At 42.0% G+C, this 19,953-nt stretch overlaps 1 protein-coding gene across 2 annotated transcripts in view; it reads left to right on the forward strand.

The window, feature by feature from the left end:
• OPN5 (opsin 5) overlaps nt 1-19,953 on the forward strand; it is a 533,338-nt gene that overhangs the window by 332,786 nt on the left and 180,599 nt on the right. For both annotated transcript variants that reach the window (XM_069605842.1, XM_069605841.1), the window contains exon 4: nt 287-457. In XM_069605842.1, coding sequence (XP_069461943.1) covers nt 287-457 — 171 coding nt within the window. The remainder of the gene's footprint in view (nt 1-286; nt 458-19,953) is intronic.

Here is a 19,953-nt window from a genome sequence, read left to right on the forward strand (position 1 = left end):
GCTTCTTAAATGTGAAGCTAGTTGGTAAATGATCCAGCATAACACGTATGAGAAAATAGTCTAATGATTAAACTTGTTTGGAAATAAAATGCATTTGTGTTACTATTATTACTACTGCGATTATTACTATTATTATTGTTGTCATTATTATTGTTATTTGTGCTATTTTTATTGCTATTCTTATTTCCTACATTTATTAAAGTGTGTCTCAAATATGCAAAAAAGCCCAAGGACTGCTTGATAATTGTGAAACCGTAGCACCCATTGTGTTTTCTTGTGGTTGCAGTCGTGGGGAAACCTTTCATCATAGCCTCCTTCTTCTGCCACCGCTGGGTGTTTGGCTGGAGTGGTTGCCGCTGGTACGGATGGTCTGGTTTCTTTTTCGGCTGTGGGAGCCTCATCACCATGACAGCTGTCAGCCTCGACAGGTACCTGAAAATCTGCCATCTCAGCTATGGTGAGTAATGGAGAAGAGGACCAGAGTTGCATCCGTTTTTCACTGATCGCCAATTGCAATCTAAGAAAAGTGTAAACAATGATTTACTTCTTTAGCTGTTTATTTTTAACACACACAGTGTAGTTCAGGCCACCATCTCAGCTATGGTGAATAATGGAGAAGAGGACCAGAGTTGCATCCGTTTTTCACTGTTCTCCAATTGCAATCTAAGAAAAGTGTAAACAATGATTTACTTCTTTAGCTGTTTATTTTTAACACACACAGTGTAGTTCAGGCCACAGGTGGCATTGAAGGCGGTACATATACACACACCCCTCAATAATTTGAAAACCTGAAGCACATATATGCATCTGGCAAAAGCGTTAATGTTTATTCTTCTTAAGGTAAACAGACAATTGAGGAACTCAGTCAAGAGTCTGCACCCCAGCCCATTAAGCTTCACCTGCCACAAATAGAATGACTACAGCTGAACATTCTAAAATGATGCTCACCTTAGAACGTAGTGTGTAAGAACTAGAAATACACAACCAACAGCAAATTATGGAACAGCATACTAATGGCATTTTGTGCTATGAAGTGTTACTGGTTTCACTTATAGGCTGTAGATGAACACATGTATGCAGAAATATACATATGCGTGAAAGTTAAGAATACCACTAGTAGACCACATTCATTGATTTCATAGACTAAAACGCATATAATATATCATGTGCAGTAGCACTTTCTAGAGGCAAAGGATGTCCATAAAGTTAATTTCATTTAATAAGGAGTTTTGTTAGGTAGGTTATTTAACACACAGTGGGCCTCATTAGGACTATGGCGGTAGCCGTGCCGGTACATCCCCATTCCCATTGAGTCTCATTGGACTCAATGGGAATGGGGAGGACGTATGCACCGGCACTGTTGCAGACAGCAAGGTCTGCGAGCGGGTGGCGTTCCGCCCGGGCTGAACGGCACCCGCTCACAGAACTCGTAGTTTGCCGATCCGGAAACAACAGTACCGGCAAGCATACCCGTACCGTTGTTTCCGGACCGGCAAACTCGTAATGAGGCCCAATATCTTAGCTGTAAATAACCCCCCCCCCATTTTATAATGGTCCCCGCTAGTATGCCCTCTTTTTGAAGGCTAGAGCATTTTGAATGCTTGGCCTTGTAGGTCCATACCTTAAACAGAAAAACTGAAACTACCGGTCGCACAATCTCAAGTGCTGTTGGCTACAAGGTCAGGGCTGAAAGTGATCAATGTACAGGACTGGGGCCATTTGTCAGCTGTGTGAGAATGAACACAAACACATACATATATTTTCAGTGTGATTACAAACATGCTATATTTTATTTTTAACATGTGTGGCATTTTCAGATTATGACATGTATAAACATTTTTGCTGCATACCTAGAACCAATATTCCAGGGTCGTATGGTCATGTGCTTAGGGGTCCCCAACTTCAAGCATGGGAGCAAACGGGATGTCATTGAAAAATCGAGCATGGAGCAGAAATTTAATAGAAGTCATTATTCTGCTTGTACGTTTTCTCAAAACAAAATATATAATATGAATTATTTATTTATATTTATTTATTTATATGTGTGTGTGTGTATATATATATATATATATTGTAAACACATGGAGGATGGAAAAAACCTGCACTCCATGCACGAGGTCTTTGAGTCCCAGAAAAAAATGAAAACTCGAATCCAAGTAGGAAAAAACGAGTTTAATGGAAGGTAAAAATTTTTTTATATATTTAAAAAAAACTGCAGTTCAACCAGTGAACAGTCATCCAGTTAAGGTGGCATTATCACCAGTTAGAGATAAAAGTCGGGGGACTTGTTTGAGCGAAAAGGGCTTTTATTATTTAAAATCAGAAAAGCATTGTTTGCAAAGTCATTTAATTCATGGGCAGAACAGTAATAATGTACCATGGTAAATGGGTTTTAAATTGCCACGTTTTCCATACACATCAGGACTTTGTCAGGCAAATGTAATGAACAAGCCCTTCGGTTTCTATATTTGAACGGGGAAGCTGGACCGTCATCACAGGCAATGTATGTATTCAGTCAGATGACTCTGAGTACACGTTCACATAAATATCTAGTGAATACAAGGTTACATCTTTAAATGGTGTAGGATATTTTGTAACTATAGTATGATGATAGATCCATAGTTTTAAAGAAGTGAGGAAAATGCCTTAATTATTGACAGGCCTGTTATTTTAGCACAAGCTTCCTAATTAAGTCATAATTGCAAATAATTTTACTGAGCAGAGTGAAAGTGCATACATTATAAACAAACATTTAAAATTGCATTTCATCTTAATATATGACAGCAATCACAAGCAAAATAGTGAAGATGAATAGCAGCGGCAGGTGTGAGCAACAGGAATAATGTTATATGCAACATGTAAAGTGGTATGTATTTCTCATATAATTTTAAAGAATACATGTATGCGTGTTAAACCAGGTCTAGCCCAAGTATGCTTACCTGTATACTGTGTAGCAGTGTTCTGTTCTCATGCTGTACCCCTCATAGCAATGAGGGGTACAGCATGAGAACAGAACAACAGATAGAGCAGGAACTGAAAATTATGATAGTTATTTTGTTATTCTATTGGTTTATGTGAAAAATACATAAAGTTCCTCATCACTGTTATGACCCTTTGTTTTTCGTGTTTAAATTTTAATGATGAACCTAGATTTGAAACATCTCAGTTGTTTTTCTCGATACCCTTTATGCTTATGTTCCTTAACAATTGCTAAGACACCAAATCCCATAAGGGACACATCACCATTATGTTTGTATTAGAAGTGTACAGCTAAGGGATAATTGACATCAACATTTTGATCACCCTTTAATGTTGCAAAATTCTCAAATTCAGAGGTCCTATGGTAGAGCCTATATACCTCATATTACACCGGCAATCTATGTAATAAACCACATATTTAGTTATTACTTGGTCAATTTGCCAGACAGTATGTTCACCATATTGTACAGAGTCACCAATTAGTGCTAATGTGCACATTCTGCATTTGTTACATGATTGAAACCCATTAGCTTGCTTATGTCTATGTAGTCGAGTTGTTTGTTGTGAATCCACATCCCTTAACATGCACGGTGCATGCTTCTCTTTCATTGATGGGGCTTTGGAGTATGTGATTTGTGGAGTACTGGCTAGAACCTGATTCAGATCCCTATCACTTTTCAATATAGGGCAATATTTATGAAAGAGCATTTCATATTGGCAGATTTAACATTGTATTCGGTGATGTATCTGATGGTCATAGGTTCAATTGTTTAGTTGACCTTAGGTTTAAGGAGAGCCTTTCTTTTCTTACTTTCAGTGTTTGGATAGGCTTGATCTATTACTAAACAATCTCCAATGGATATTGCCGTTGATTTAAATACTTCCTCATTAGAGCAGTTTCATTTCTCTCTCAGCAGTACTCCATGTTGAACACTGTTAATTTAATTAGAGGAGCTTTATGGTGACTACAAGCATGTAATAGGGAGTTAGACGCAGTTTCCTTTCTATAAAGCTCAGAAGTTAAGATGTTATCTTGCACCTTGAATTTTACATCCAGAAAAATCAGTTCCTCAGAACCAGCAGTCATTGTCAATTTGATGTTATATTCATTTGTATTTAGACCATCAACATATTCCTGCAACTTGTGTATCAGTCTGTACCAAATGATGTTATTAAATGGTACCAGTGTACCACATGGTTAACAGAGTCATCATATTTATCTGACCAGGCTATAGTAGTTTCCCAACAGCCCATAAAGAGGCTCCTGCAAAACTGCTCGTACTCGTCTTTGACATTTTTCTTGTGATTGCTGTCATATGGTAAGATGAAATGCAATTGTAAATGTTTGTTTATAATTTATGCACTTGCACTTTGCTAGGTAAAACCATTTGCAATTATGACTGAATTAGGAGGCTGGTGTGATAATAGCAGGCTTGTCAATAATTAAGGCATTTGTCTCACTTCTTTAAAACCATGGATCTATCATCATACTATAGTTACATTATATCATACATCATTTAAAATGGTGATTGTATTGACTAGATATTTATGTCATTGCGTACTCAATCATCTGACTGAATACATACGTGGTCTGTGATGAGGTTCCAGCTTCCGCGTTCAAATATAGAAACCAAACAGCCTATCCATTACATTTGCCTTACAGCGTCCAGATGCGATGGAATGCGTCACACTTTAAAACTTGTTAAGAAGGCCACATTATTATTGTCCTGCTGACGAATTGAAGGGGTAATTTGGTCACAGATGGTATTGGGCCAAACAATTGGGCATGTATTTCCGAGTCATACATCTAACATTCTGAAATAAAATCCAATGCAACTTGCACAAGTTTTTAGCACTTGTTAGACATGTGAAAACGACGGGCTGGTTACTGCCATCTTTTGCACATCTTATCCATTGATCCATTGCTCTAAGTTCAAGTACCCTCGCCGCACTAATTCAGATCACCCGCCCCTAAGGCTGACATCACTGGACTATCACTCCCCATTTCACAGTGCCAATGCACGTCTCATGCCAATGTCCTTTGTGCGCTACCTATTGAAGTGTCTCCATGGAAATGCCTAGATGCCTCATTCCCTTGACCAGTGTAAACGCCCTTTCGGATCACACAACGTTGGAGAGTCTTTTTCCTTTGTGTCAGTGTATTCCATTTTGTGCTTCCATGACTTGTTTCTGCTCTGTTCAGCTATCTTCCCAGTACGACGCACTGAGAATAGGTACTTATATTACCTGAAATGAATTAACTCAGTAGTCACATTTGATTTCTTATATTATGTACTAATGTATTTACCAAACCATATTTAATGTGTCCTTGCAAACTTTTTAAGTTTGAGCCTATTAATCTTGTCTTTTCATCATGTGTTTTTGTAACATTGCAGTTTCTTTGCTTGTCTTTCTTTAACATTCATTGTTAATAGGAAACCTCTTTTCTTTAATGTATACAAACAAAATCATTTTATTTACCTTACTGTTGATCCTGTGCTTCTTCACTATTCAGGAACTTTGGCAACAATCCAGCCCTACATGTACGAGCCTGAATATTTAGAAGAGGAAATCCTTGAAAGAGAAAATAGTTGAGACGATGTGGAATCAGATGAAAGTCATAAGGATCAATCGCCAGATCTTGAACCCAGTCGCATGGAACACGTTTATACCGGTTGTACCTGCCATTGCTGTGAGCTTATGCCTATTCTGGTGGAGAACTGCTGTTGCAGAAAAAACTCTTGGCCTATATTGCTGAAGAAGACACACCCCCGATATTTGTTACCAAGCTGCATGACTTCAGGGCCGCATGCCTTATAAGATCCGTGTTGCGAATGATGATGGTCCTTATGCACAAACTTTGACCTACAGTTCGTCCTTGTAATTACCAGTAACAAGTAAGTTCACGCAATATATGTTGTGTGTTTGACAACCAAGATGGATAATATAGTATGTTGTTCCCCTACATCAATATAACTCTGATGGATCACTGATGAAATCATTATTCTGTACATTGTATAAATTACTCATTCAAATCTAAAACCAAAGTGTTCATATTTAGATTTTTCATTCGAACAATACTGTTTCACTTGCAAGTATTTCAAAAGTGTTTTTTCTGGAATGTGTGTTCACATTTCTAATTCATACCTTCTTGAAATCACAAGTACTCTCAGTACTTTGCACGAAATAGTACTTTTAAAAACATAACAATGCCTTACATGTTACATGGTAGTGCAAACAAAAAAAAGCAATTATTGGGTTTTGCATGGTGGATTCATGAAAGACTGGGATTTCGCGCTCGACAAGTAATACCTGCCTGTGTGGTTCGAGCCATTCGTGATCAATTCCCCAGTGACCTCAGTCAATACCGTGGCTTTATACAGACAGTACCTCGACTAAAGCGGTATAATTTGTAGAGTAATTGCCATCCACTTTCCCAAACTAAATAAAACAAATAAAAAATGTGTTAATATGAGCAGTTGTTTGAAATGTTTTGTAAGTCCACAACATGACGAAACATCTAAGAGTATCATAAAAGATTGGTGTGCTTTAACAAGTTTGCTGGCCTATCACGCTCCCCTCATCCACATCCATCCCCCTTCGGTATCAATGACAGTAAGCACCTGTGGGCGTGTGCTCACAAGGTGCCTGGTAGGATGGGAACACTCAAGGCACTGAATACCATGTACACCTCAAAGGGTTCTTTCGCATGGGGACCCTTATCCACATGGCCACCCTATAACCGGTGTCTCCAGTCTCCCCTTTAAAGACCCTGTCCCTGCAATCAACAAAGGTCTGTGTCCATTGACTCTGTTCCATGCCTATTGGGCTCCCCTCATCCACATCCATCCCCTGCCGGTATCATAGCAGTTCTTACCTGTGGCCGTACGCTCGCAAATGGGCTCGACTGGCTTGATTGAGGAGGTGAAATATTGTCATAGAGGCCTGGTGGGTGTGGACGAACAATACACACACACACACACACACACACACACACACACACACACACACGTTTTACCTACCTTGTGGGGACTATCCTTTCCCAATGTTTTAGAAATTGGCTAATAGCAGAACTAGGTTCAGAAAAAATTCACAATAAAGGATCCAACTTCATATTTGCAAAAATGCTTATTTTTACTCGCGTGTCCGGTACCATCTTTGCGGGCACTTGGACGTGTGTTACCATCCTTGTGGGGACTTACTTTATTATTCTTATTTGGGATGGATTGCCCCATAAGCAAATGGAAAAATGCTTACTTTATAATACTCAATATACATTATACAATTGTATTCATACATGTGAGTACCTGCCTGCATTATGGCTATCACAACAGGTGCATTTTGATGGTTTGGCATTTCCCACAAGATGTTTAATTTGCATTAAACCTTAAAAAAGGCACCTAGTTTCTGGCATTAAACACTGTTATAAACACTTAAAATGTTCCAGAAAAGATAACTGCGACATAGGAGATGACTCGATTGACCCAGGCTGGCACACTGTGGCCAAAAAGGAATAATTAATTCAAATTCAGCTTTCATTCTTTCACAGGCATCACCTCCCTGCTAACTCATATCTCCTCTTTAGAAATGGTGTAATGGAAATGATGTTGCTTTCTTCTTTTGGAATGTGTATAATAATAGTGGAGTTAACTTTCCTATAGGGGTCATGTTTGATTATGGAAAAGTTACATTTTCCACAGAGATTGTGTGCGATAATCATGAAACGCTCCCCACAGAGACATTGTGTACTTGCAATCATGTTGAGGTCCCCACAGCGATGGTGTGTGATTACAGTGATGGTAAGATCCCCATAGAGATGGTGTGTGTGATTAGGACTGTGCCTTGCCCTGTTCAGTCAGTGTGTAATTATGTGGCTGTTAGCGCTTGGGCATTCATTTTCAAATGTAGATATGGTTGTTTTAAAACAACATAAACTAATTGCAGAATTGTATCTTCAAATATAAGTAATTTAAGGAATCTAAGACGATTTACAGTGAATATATTTTAATATTTTTCATTTTGATATTTTTCATTTTGGTCCAAGTCCCATTTGCAGGTTCACTTAAATACACTTAATTTGACCAGTGTGTAATTATGGTGATATTATACGATATGGCATTTATAACACGCCTTTACACAAGTGTTTCAAGGCGGTGCTGTTAAGCGCTTGGGCATTATCCACTATATAAATCTAAATATAATACAAAAAATACAAATACAAAATATGGTCCCCACAGGTATGGCAAATGATGATGATAACACTAAAGTCCCCACAGAGATGGTGTGTGATTACAATGATGATAAGGTCCCCATAGAGATGGTGTGTGATTAGGACTATACTTAAGTCCCCACAGAGACAGTGTGTAATTATGGTGCCGTTAATCGCTTGGGCATTAGCCGCTATATAAATCTAAATGCAATACAAAAAATACAAATATGAAATATGGTCCTCACAGATATGGCAAGTGATTATGATAACACTAAAGTCCCCACAGAGATGGTATGTGATTACAATGATGATAAGGTCCCCACAGAGATGGTGTGTGATTACAATGATGATAAGGTCCCCATAGAGATGGTGTGTGATTACAATGACAATAAGGTATCATTTTAATATTTTTAATTTCGGCCCAAGTCCCATTTGCATGTTCACTTAAATACACTTAATTTGACCAGTAGCCACATTCCATTTGCTTCAGGGTTTTAAATGTTTGATTGTGATTCCCACTATGTCATACAGAGAGGAATCTGTGATTGAGATGTAGGCTTCCTGGGTTCACAGTCATAAATGTAACCTTTACAATAGGCCCTACCACAAGAATGGCATGATATAATGGTGTTACTATCTGCTCTCTGATTTAGGATGGTGTATTTTGCTGATCTATTTTGACCATGAGATGAATGCCTCCTCAGGGATGTTGTTGATGAGTGTGGTTTTAAAGTCCTCATAGTGCTGGTGTGTGATGATGGTGGCACTAAAAGTACCCACAGTGATGGTGTGTGATAATCATGGCATTAAAGTCCCTACAGAGATGGCGTGTGAATATAGTGGTTTTAAAGTCCCCACATGGATGTTGTGTGATGAGAGTGAAGCATGGCATTAAGGACCAACAGAGATGTGTAAGTAACCAAAGACATTGTGTAGGATATTAGAAATGTTTAGGTCTCAGTGGGATTGAGAGAGGAGGGGTATGGTAAAGTCCTCACAGAGATGGTGTGTGACGATTGTGCTACGGAAGTCCCCAGAGAGATGGTGTGTTATGACTGTGAGATTTTGAGTGTACACACATAAAGTATATGTTGTTTGGGATGTTTAACAGATTTTATGTGTGATGAGCTGAGTTTTATTGTCCTTGTAGGGGTTTTGTGTGATGATCATGCCATTGAAGTCCCCACAAAGATGTTGTGTGAACATTGTGGTGTTAAAGTTCACACCTGGATGTTGTGTGATGTGAATGAGGATGACATTAAGGTTTAAAAGATGATTTTTAGTGACCACAGACAATATGTGTGATGTCACAAATGTTTAAGTCCCAAAAGAGGGGGTGAATGAAGAAGGACATGGTACAGTCCTCACAGAGATGTTGTGTGATGACTGTGAGTTGCCACAGATATGGTGTGTTTTGTTGGGGATATTTAAGTCACCACAGAGATTTGCGTAATGGGTGGTTGTTATATTCATTAGATAAGAGGTATGTGATGATCGTGGCATTGAAGTACCTACATCGATGGCGTGTGATGTCGGATATTGGAGTTGCATCATGGATGGTATGATGTCCGTGAAATTTAAGTCCTTACAGAGGTGTGTGATGAGGGCAATTTAATGTCTTAACAAGGGACAATACAATGATGATAACTTCCCCCTATTTCTGTGATGATGATGATGATGATGATGATGAGGTTTAAGTAACTGTAAGAATGGTGTGCGATTGTAGTAATGATACATTCCCACAGGGATGGTGTGCAAAGATTCTTTCAGGTCTTGACAGAGGTACATAACTTGTTCCTGATCCTGTTCCACATCCTAGAGACATACAACCGATGGATGGTAATGTCGTTGCACTTCCTGTAAGATATTCACTTAACAGAACTTCATTTGGGCATTAAACCCTATTACAACACCCCAAATAACGATGAGGTGAATAATAAAGCATCACATACTGTGGTCCAGTGGGCAGCAGGGATTTGGATTGCTACAAGGTCACATACTTGCCCACTGAACCACATCGCCTCTCTCGGATTAGTGTGATGATAGAGATGTTACTGTCCTCTTTGGGACAAAAGTGGCATTTCCAAAAAGGGATGGTACGTGATTATGGTAAAGTAAACGTCCACCCAAAGATTGTTTTAATAGTAATATCTGCAGGCTCCAGAGAGATGGTGTGTGATTATAATGATGCTAAAGTCCTCACAGAAGGGGTGTGGACTATTAGTGACATTGAGGTTCCACTGAGAGATAATAGGTGATATAAATTGTATTAAGGTCCCCATAGAGATGGTATGTGATGAGGATAAAGTCCTCACATAGATGATGTGTGAAAATAGTGTTAAAGATCCCACAGAGATGTTGTATCATAATGCTAATGTTTAAGTCCCTACATTGAGGGTGTGTGATTATCATGATGTTAATGTCCCCGTATAAATGGTGTGCAATGTTGGCGATGTTGAGGACCCTGTAGAGATTGTGTTGTGTGATACTGATGTTCAGGTCCACACAGAGATGGTGTGTGATAATAATGATATCCAAGTTCCCACAGAGATGATGTGTAATTATAATGATGATAAAGTCCTCAGAGAGATGGTGTGTGATAACAATGATGTCAAAGAACCACAGTGACATTTTATCTTAACACACATTTTAATATCTGATTAGAATGGTGTTATAATCCTCGCAAAGATGGTTTGGGCTAACAATGATGTTAAAGTCCCCCTCAGAGGTAGAAAGTAGTTAACATAGTGTTAATGTCCTACAGTTATGGTGTGTGATTTATAATGATGTTAATGTCCCCAGAGAGATGGTGCATGATACTTATGAGAGATTTTGCATCATAACACTAGTGCTCAAGTTCCTACAGAGATAGCACGCGATTATAATGATATTAACGTCCTTACAGAGATGGTGAGGGCTTTCATTGATGTTAAAGTCCCTCCCAGAGATAGTGTGTGATACATATTATGTTTAAGTCCCCATGGAGATGGTGATGATGATGATGAACACGTCACAGCAGATATAGTGTGTGATATTAATGATGTTAAAGACTGCACATACATATAATTAACTCCCTCACCCCCAAAAAGAGAAAGGATGTGTTTCTTCCTCAGATGGCCAACCCCCAAGCCCATGAATACAGATCACCTCAGTAAGTCACAACTCTAGTAAAAACAAGGCATTTGTCAAGAATTGAATAAGCAAACAAACTGCTTCTCTATGCCTTATTGAAGCATTACACTAAACCCTACCCAAGCATGTTTAGGGCAGAACATTTAAATTAGCTAAAAAACAGTCAGTGAACATTTTCTAAGTGAATTACTCGGTGCTTAGAGAAGAAATTAACCACTTGTACAAGAAAAGTGCTTATAACTGCTTGGGAACTATAATTTACACTTTCCAATCCCTTGATAACTGTTGAGGTAAAACAAAATAATAACGGATTGATTGGCTGATAAGAAAAGTGGAACACATAGTTACTGTGTGGTAGAAAAATATTCACTCATAACATAACATTACCTGCATCAAACAATCGGTGTCTGTCTTTTTTCCAGTCATTTTATGACAGAATCAAAGAACCCCCTGACCCTGGCCAATTCTGTGTAAAAGATCCCACTTTTAGAGTATTGAGAGAGAACTGTATATATATATAGCGGCCAGACATTTCTCGGGCTAATCAGGTCCATGTAATGCTCAAGCCCCAAATCAGGTTTATACAATAAATAATACAAAACGGTATTTAGGGCGGTGCAGTCCTCTTCTAACCTGCAATGGGAGAGGGTACCACCTGCACATTTGATCTGTCGCTTCAGTTCTCCAGTACTGGTCCAGATTCAGTTTAGATAATTCTGTTTTCACTTATCTGAACCATGGGAGGGACTTGGACCCCACTAGAGACAAAATATGCACCAAGGCATCTTTATATATGGCCAAATCTGGCGAGGTCCAAATCCTCATCCAATACAAAAGGGGTTTCAACCTTGCTTGATCGTCGACCGGTTGAAGGTTGCATTCCATAAATATACTAGTGCTAGGCGAAGAACTTGGTAACATGAATAGCATTTTTAAAAATGTCCTTTCAATAATGGCCAGAGATTTCGAAACCCATGTGTCCCCATATCTCAGCCCCATATAGTGACAAGGAAATGGCCTGCATCCGGTGTAATAGCAGGACTGGACTAATGGCATCGCTGTGATGCTGTGATGCATTCGGTAAAAATGCCCTATGCCGCTACAATACATTTTACGTTAGTTACCTACTGCAACCAGAAACCGTTGTCCATGAACCTGACTCCAAGGTAGTCATAGGATAGGACATGTTCTAGATTTGTTCCATCCACCTTAATGTCAAGCTCAAGGATTGTGCCAGGCGAGGTCTGATGACAAGTGTCTTTGTTTTCTCTTTATTGAGCTCCAGACCCAATTCATTGCATTTGTCAATGAACTTTGCCAGAGTGGTCTTAAGACACATGGGGGATGTGGCCAGCCACACTGCATCATCCGCAAATAACAGTGCAGGGAGCCTGCTGCTGCCCAATCTAGGTCGTTCAATAACCTCATTGATATAAATGTTAAGAGGAGTGGGGCTAGCATGCAGCCTGGCCGGACACCTCTCTGAAAAGCAATTGGGTCTGTCAACTCGCCCCTCAAACCTCAGCATACAAACAATGTGTTATCAGTATACAGCTGTTGGATTTTGATCAAGAAGTTCTGGGGGATACCTTTGTTTCTTAGCACTTGCCACAGGGAATTTCTGGGAACACAGTCAAAAGTGTCCTTTAGATCTACTAAGACCGCATATATCCTGACACGACTAAGGGCTGACTATTTATCCAGGATTAGATGGAATTGGAAGCTCTGATCTATTGTGCTGTACCCTTTCCGAAAACCAACTTGTAGGTGGCTAATGAACCCTCTTGATTCTTCCCAGTTCTGTAATCACTCCAGTATAGCTTTGGCAAACATTTTCCCAGCCTCATCTAGAAGTGAAATGGGGCGGTAATTCCCAGGTTGTTCCCTGTCCCCTTCTTGAAGATCAGAACTTTTTCCGCATTCCTCCATGACCTTGGTGTTGCCCTGTTTTCCATTGCTACATTAAAGGCGCAGCACCATAAGGGAGCCAATATTGAGGGTTCATCTTTGTATAGATTACCTTTAGCTTGTGCTTGTATAGCTCTTTCTACCTGCCTCTCTGTAAGGACCAGGGCATTTGCAAATGGGGGGGAGCATATTCTCTGATTTTAAGCGTTCCTCCAGCTGGTCTGCCCTAACTTGGCACAGCTTCCCAGAGTGCTTGCACCATGAAGGAGGTATGATGCACTGGAGGGCATTGGGAGCATTACGATCTTAAAGTGCAACCATTTTCCAGAACTGATGGGAGTTGCCATTTACACATGCAGAGTGCAACTCGTCCCATCTATTCTGGTTAAAGTCTGCCTTTTTCTTCAGAATCAAAGATTTGTATGCAGACCTGGGATTTTGCAGACTTACCAGTGTGCCCTCACTGAGACAGCATATTAAATCACACTTGGCAGCTCTGCATTCCTCGTCGAACCACCCGTCCTTTGCTTACTCCTTATGCTTGGTTTGTCTGACCGGCCTGGTGAATGCATCCTGAAGACTTTGTGTCATAACTTTATAATAATCCAAAATGGTTATAGAACCAAATGGAAGGGTGCTTATTGCTTCTATTTCATGTCTGATGGTCTGATAAACTTTGGGTTTGAGATTTTTTCACCAACACGTCTCCCCATTTTACCCTTCTTGTTGCATTCCACACTGTCTATCCCTACAGATCTGGACGCATTGAATTGGTGTGCTATAACGCAGGTGACTAAACAGATGGAACTCGTGAGCGGCTTGCCGTCACTCTCATTGCGATTTAGTATAAGGACATTTACCATCAAAGGCCAATCTTCAGTGTTAATCCAAATAAGGTCAATTCTCTGGCAGCCATTCAGCCCAGAGAAAGTATGCCCCGCATAATTGCTAATAGACCCGCAAGATTACACCCAGCCGCTTCAGAGATTGATAGAAGATTGTATAATGCTGGACTGAGACTTTCCATTGGCCGGTTTGCTACTGACCAACCATCTGGGTATACTTTTATCGGCCTGGAAGGTCACTCTAGAATAGATTGTGCCCTAGTGTCAGAATCAGACTGGCAGATAATAGAAGGGTTTCAGGGTGCTTAGAGAGCGATCATATGCTGATACTTCTCCAATTAAAGACCTTTCACCTGAGCCAGACCTGACAGTGGATAGGGCAGTATATAGGGCAGTGTCCGTGATGGTTCATGGTAAAGCCAGGTGCTCTGTGAAATGGGTGGGCCTGAACCTGGTTGATCTTGCTCCAGTTTGATACAGTAAATTTATAGTGCTGCACAAGTGCATTTGTGAGGCAAGTACCTCTCTTGAAAGTAAACGTGCAAGTTATCTCACTTTAATTGAGTAGCTAGGAGAATCCCGGACCATGCCGGAAAGGTGACCACGACAGGAGGGTAAAAAATCGAACTTCTGGTTCGACAAGGTGTGCAGGGAAGCAAAGCAGGTCCTGGTCACATGCCTGAGGGGCACTGGCCAGGTAGATGGAGCTCATGTACAATGGTTACGGAGTGTATATAGAAGATCACAGCCAGTAAGAAATCTCAGTACCTACAAGGTAGGTGGCTCACCCTGATCAAATGTGTTCAGAGTGGGGACCATGTTGGGTTCTGGCATCTTATTACGGATATGGATATAAAGGGTGATGCAATCGACCCTGAAAATATAAGCCCGACCAGATGGTATGCCCACTTTGAAGATTTGTACTCCTTTCAATCTAGGGGGAAGGGAGCATGTATGAGTCCCATATTGGAGGGGGACTGGACCTGTGCATGATGGACTTGGCAACTTAACATTCATACTCGCAGAAGTGGAGAGGGCTATAAGAGTACAGAAGTCAGGTAAAGCGCCGGGACCCGATGGGGTGATGGTGGGTCTCTATAAAAGCATGCTTGCAATTTGGGCCCTAGTATTAACCATGGCATTTAACACTGTAATGCAGAGTGACTGGGTGACTAATACCTAGACATCAGCAGTAATAGTCTGCATGTACAAAAAGGGTGACCGGGCAGACCAGGGAAATTATAGACACATTACCTTACTGGATGCCACAGGAAAGACATTTGCTAAGGTCCTGCTGCGGCACCTAGTGGCATGGGTGGATGATACCAAGCAATTGAGTCATCTTCAGGCCTGGTTCTAGGCAGGAAAACACATGATACATAAGTGCTTCCGGTTCTACTTAGTGGTCCAAAAGCAACTGAGAATCGCAAACACCAATTTATATGGTGTATACGTGGATCTCAAGGCAGCATTTGACAGCGTCCCTAGAGAAACCCTGCGGGCAATATTGCATGCCAAAAGTATCCCCAGTGAACTTTTGCGAGCGATCCAACTCTTGTATAATGACAATACAGCAACTGTCTGCTGTGGGAGAGGAGGCAAACGCACAGAATTTTTCAGAGTGGACCGAGGGGTCCAACAGGGTTGGGTCCTTGCTCCGGTATTATTCTGTTTGTATATTAAGTCTATTATCGAGTGACTATTGGCAGTGAGCATGGATCTGCCAAGATTGTGATGGAACCACATCCTAGTTTTGTTTTTCGCTGACAACGCAGTCCTATTGTTCACCACACCTATGGGACTGTGCCTTGCCCTGTCCACTCTAGCAGATGAATGTGGTAAATTTGGGCTGGAGGTAAATGCCTCAAAGACTAAGGCTATGGTCTTTACATCAAAATCATTTGGAATCAAACCATTGAAATTCGAGGTGGGGGGTACAATTCTAGAAGAAGTGGGTTGGTATGATTTTCTGGGAACTCGGTTCTCAAGTGGGGGTCATTGGGTTGGTCAGGTTGCCAAAGCCAACACTCTATTACAAACAAAACAGTGGGGCCCTGAAAGCCTTACATGCTAGGCACGGAAGGGGTGCAATATGCCCGGCCCTAAAGCTATACGTACCGCAGGCTAAGGCAGCAGCATTATATGGCGCTAGCAGCATTATATGGCGCTGAAGTCTGGGGCTACGCTGATGCCACCCCCTAACAATTAGAGAGAACACATTTCTGAAAGTGATATTGTTGCTTCCCCAAAGCACCCCCACTAGTACAGTTTGTATGAAGTGTGGTCTCTCTCCCACTGATGAATAAATGAGCATTAGACCGGTTTATTACTGGCTCTGAGTTTGGGGAAACCAGGAGCTAGTAAAATACCGGAAGCATTAGAGCATGTATTGACATTCGGGGGATGGCACATGATTCAATGGTTGGCCCACATAAAAAAAAATGGCTTGCCCCCTTGTGTTTATCTCCATATTGGCAAAACCCACAGACTTTGGGAGATAACGTGAAAGGGAGAGTCAAGGTGACTTTTCATAGATATAAACTAATAAGGGCACAGGAAATCTCATTAGCCTTGGCAACTGGTTCAAACAACTTAGAGCTTAAAGCTACGCAGGGCATGGAGCTATACCTGAATACAGTGGAGCCAGCTATTGCCCGCTCCTTATACATTAGGCTACCCCTAGGTTGCTTGCCGGTGCAGGAAAATATGAGTAAAGGGGATGGAATGGGTAGCTCGGAGTGCCCAATTAAAGAAGCCCTCTGCCGATCCTTCCTCTCCGGCTAACTATCACCTGATCTCTATCACTCCTTTCCTGGGCAAACTCTTGGAAAAGCTGGCCATCTCCCAGATTAACCTTCATACTGAATCTGTTGGTTGTTTCCATGACCATCAGTCTGGCTTCAGAGCGACTAAAATCACGGAAACTGCTTTCCTGAACATCTGTGAAGACCTGCTCTCGAAACTTGATTCTAACCTTCCTTCTGTTCTCATTCACCTCAATCTTTCTTCTGCTTTCGACACAGTCAACCATGCCATCCTGCTTAAGCGCCTCTGTGATAACCTGGGTATCACTGATCAGGCCCTGGCCTAGCTGACCTCTTTTCTCACTGACCGACCCTCGCAGGTCCAACTGGGGTCCTTCCTCTCTTCTATCTCTCTCTACCTGTGGTGTTCCCCATGGGTATAACAACTCTCCCTGGCCGTTCAACCAATACTTGGCACCTCTTGCCCACCGCATCGCTGCTCTCTGTTCCAATTTTAAGTGTTATGCCAATGACACCCAACTCTCCTTCACGCTACCCTCGGCCACCTCTACTCCTTCCCTCATTCCTACCTGTCTGTCTGCAAATCAGGAATGGCGTGCCACCAATGACCTCTGCCTTAATGCCAGTAAGATGGAGATCCTCCTCATCAGAAAACCAGCTCCCTCTTTTCCTCTCTCTGTCTGGCGGCCCACTCTGGGTCCTCTTCCTGCTCCTACCTGTGAGGCTAAGAACCTTGGGGTCATCTTCTACTCCAGCCTCTTCTTCTCTCCTCACATCTCCGACATCTCTAAGAAGTCAAACTATCAGCTGCACCTCCTCAGAGGTATTCTTCCTTTCCTTACTTTCCCCAGAAGCTCACTGTCTCCAGAGCTCTGGGCCTCTCCAGGCTGGAGTATTGCAACAGCCTCTTTCTAAACATTCATGCCTCTACTCTCTGTCATCAACAATTTATCTAGAACAGGGCTGCAAGACTTTTGTTTGCCCTCAAGCACAGGGATCGTATCTCTCCAGATCTGAAATCTCTTCATTGGCTCTCAGTGGTGGCAAGTATCAAGTTCAAGACCCTCTGCATTGTCCACAAAGCTTTCTGGGGCCTGGGACCGCACTACCACCTACTCTCTTTTCCTACGTATCTCCCATCTCAAGCTCTCCGCTTAGCCACCTCCAACTCTCTGGTGGTCAGTCGCTTTTCCAAGCAGAGAGTTGTGGGTAGATCTCTTTCTTTGGCTGGAGCTAACCTCTGGAACAGCCTCCCTGCCTCTCTCAAACTTGAGCAGAACCATCTCTGGTTCCGGAAGCAACTCCAGATCTTCCTCTTCACCTCCGCTTTCTCTCTTCCTCTCCCCTGCTGATCACCCATATGGTCCACGCACTGGTCACATGGGTACCCTCTGAACTTGGACCCAGGTCCCTGCCTGTCCTGTTGCACCTCGCAATGCCTCTTGGCTCCCCCAGCACTTGTGGTCTGTATCTGTAACCCTACAGTCCCCTCTCTCTGCACTTATTTATTTTACTTTTATTTTGGGATTTGTAGAGCGCACTACAGCCCACAGGCATCAAGCCGCTATTACAGGTGAGAGTAGGTAGGCTTAATTCAGGGTTACAGGAATGCAGCCCAACAGCAAGTTTACCTGCTACATGTTACTTGGTTACATTTACACAGATACATAGAGGTAGTTATGAGGGTAACAATAACAGCATGTTTGATACAGAGCAGAAGAAGCAAAGGGAAGGGTACAGGTACAGTGTCATACAAATAGCCTGGTTTTGATGGCTTTGCGGAAAGCTGTGTGAGAGGCAATTAGCCTGATATGAGAGGGGAGGGAGTTCCAGTAAGTGGCTGCCATGGTTGGGAAACTGGTACCGCCCGCATGAACTCTGCGGGTCTTGGGTACAGAGATCCTGTTGGTGTATGCCGTGCTTGTAGGCCTAGCTGGGGTAGGTTTGGTAATCCTTTGGACCAGGTAGAGGGGTTCCAAGTCATGGACACACTTATGCGTCAGGGCGGGGGTTTTAAAAACAATCCTTTCCTTAACAAGAAGCCAGTGGACGAGCCTCCTAACCTCCGAGATGCGGTTCCTGTTGTACTAGTTGTAATTTAGTAATGTTCTTGCAGGAGGTCCCTATGAAGAGGACATTACAGTAGTCCAGTCTTGACCCAATTATTGCCCTAGCAATGTTGAGGCAATTCTGTTGGGATAAGAACGGTCTAGCTGCATTAAGCAATTTGGAGTGGTAAACTGAGGAGGAGGCAATGGCATTGACCTGCCTATTCATCGTCAGGTTAGAGTCAAAGTAGACGCCCAGGGTGTTAACAGATTGGGAGACAGAGATGGGGATATTATCAGCGGTGAAGGAGCTGTATTGCTTGTCCAGTTTACCCAAGGTGGCCGGCGATCCAATTAACAGATGTTCGGTTATGCCGCTGTTGAGGCATAACCAGTTTTCTGCCATCCAGGATTGGATCGTTGAGTAAATGGAGTTGAGGGTGTTCAGGTCACACAGATAATCACCCGAGAGGGGAATGAGCACCTGGGTGTCATTAGAATAGTTTGTGTATGAGATGCCCAGTGTGTCCAGAATGTTGAACAGAGGCCTCGTTAAAAGGTTGTACAGGGTGGGGGCAATGCACAAGCCCTGTGGGACCCCGCATTTGATGAGACTTGGATTGGCACATGACGATTCGGAGAAGACCTTCATAGCTCTTTCCTGAAGAAGAACAAGTTACTTACCAACTGGTAACGTTCTTTTGATTTGATGTTCCTCCGACATATTCCTCATCTTAGATGTATTCCATCAAGCTTTAGCTGCTTCGGAAAAGAATTTCTGCAGAGAGCACCGTGCGTCGATGTCGTTGAGTCGATGGTCCCTCGAAGGCCTCCGTCGAAGGTGACGTCATCGGGTGTACAAGTAGCACGCGCGGCGCCCGTTGGCCTCAGTTCTGTTTTTCCACCTCAATTTTGTTCTACTGTGTAGATTGTGCCGGTAATCAGGTATCAGCCTTGCGAGAGTTGAAGTGGCAATAAACCGGAAAAATCTACAGAGGGGTAGGCTGGGGGGGGGTGATGAGGAATACGTTGGAGGAACATCCAATTAAAAAAACGTTACCAGTTGG

The sequence above is a fragment of the Ambystoma mexicanum genome, chromosome 4p (assembly GCF_040938575.1).
Source record: "Ambystoma mexicanum isolate Mex_15411 chromosome 4p, UKY_AmexF1_1, whole genome shotgun sequence".
Classification (NCBI taxonomy): domain Eukaryota; kingdom Metazoa; phylum Chordata; class Amphibia; order Caudata; family Ambystomatidae; genus Ambystoma; species Ambystoma mexicanum.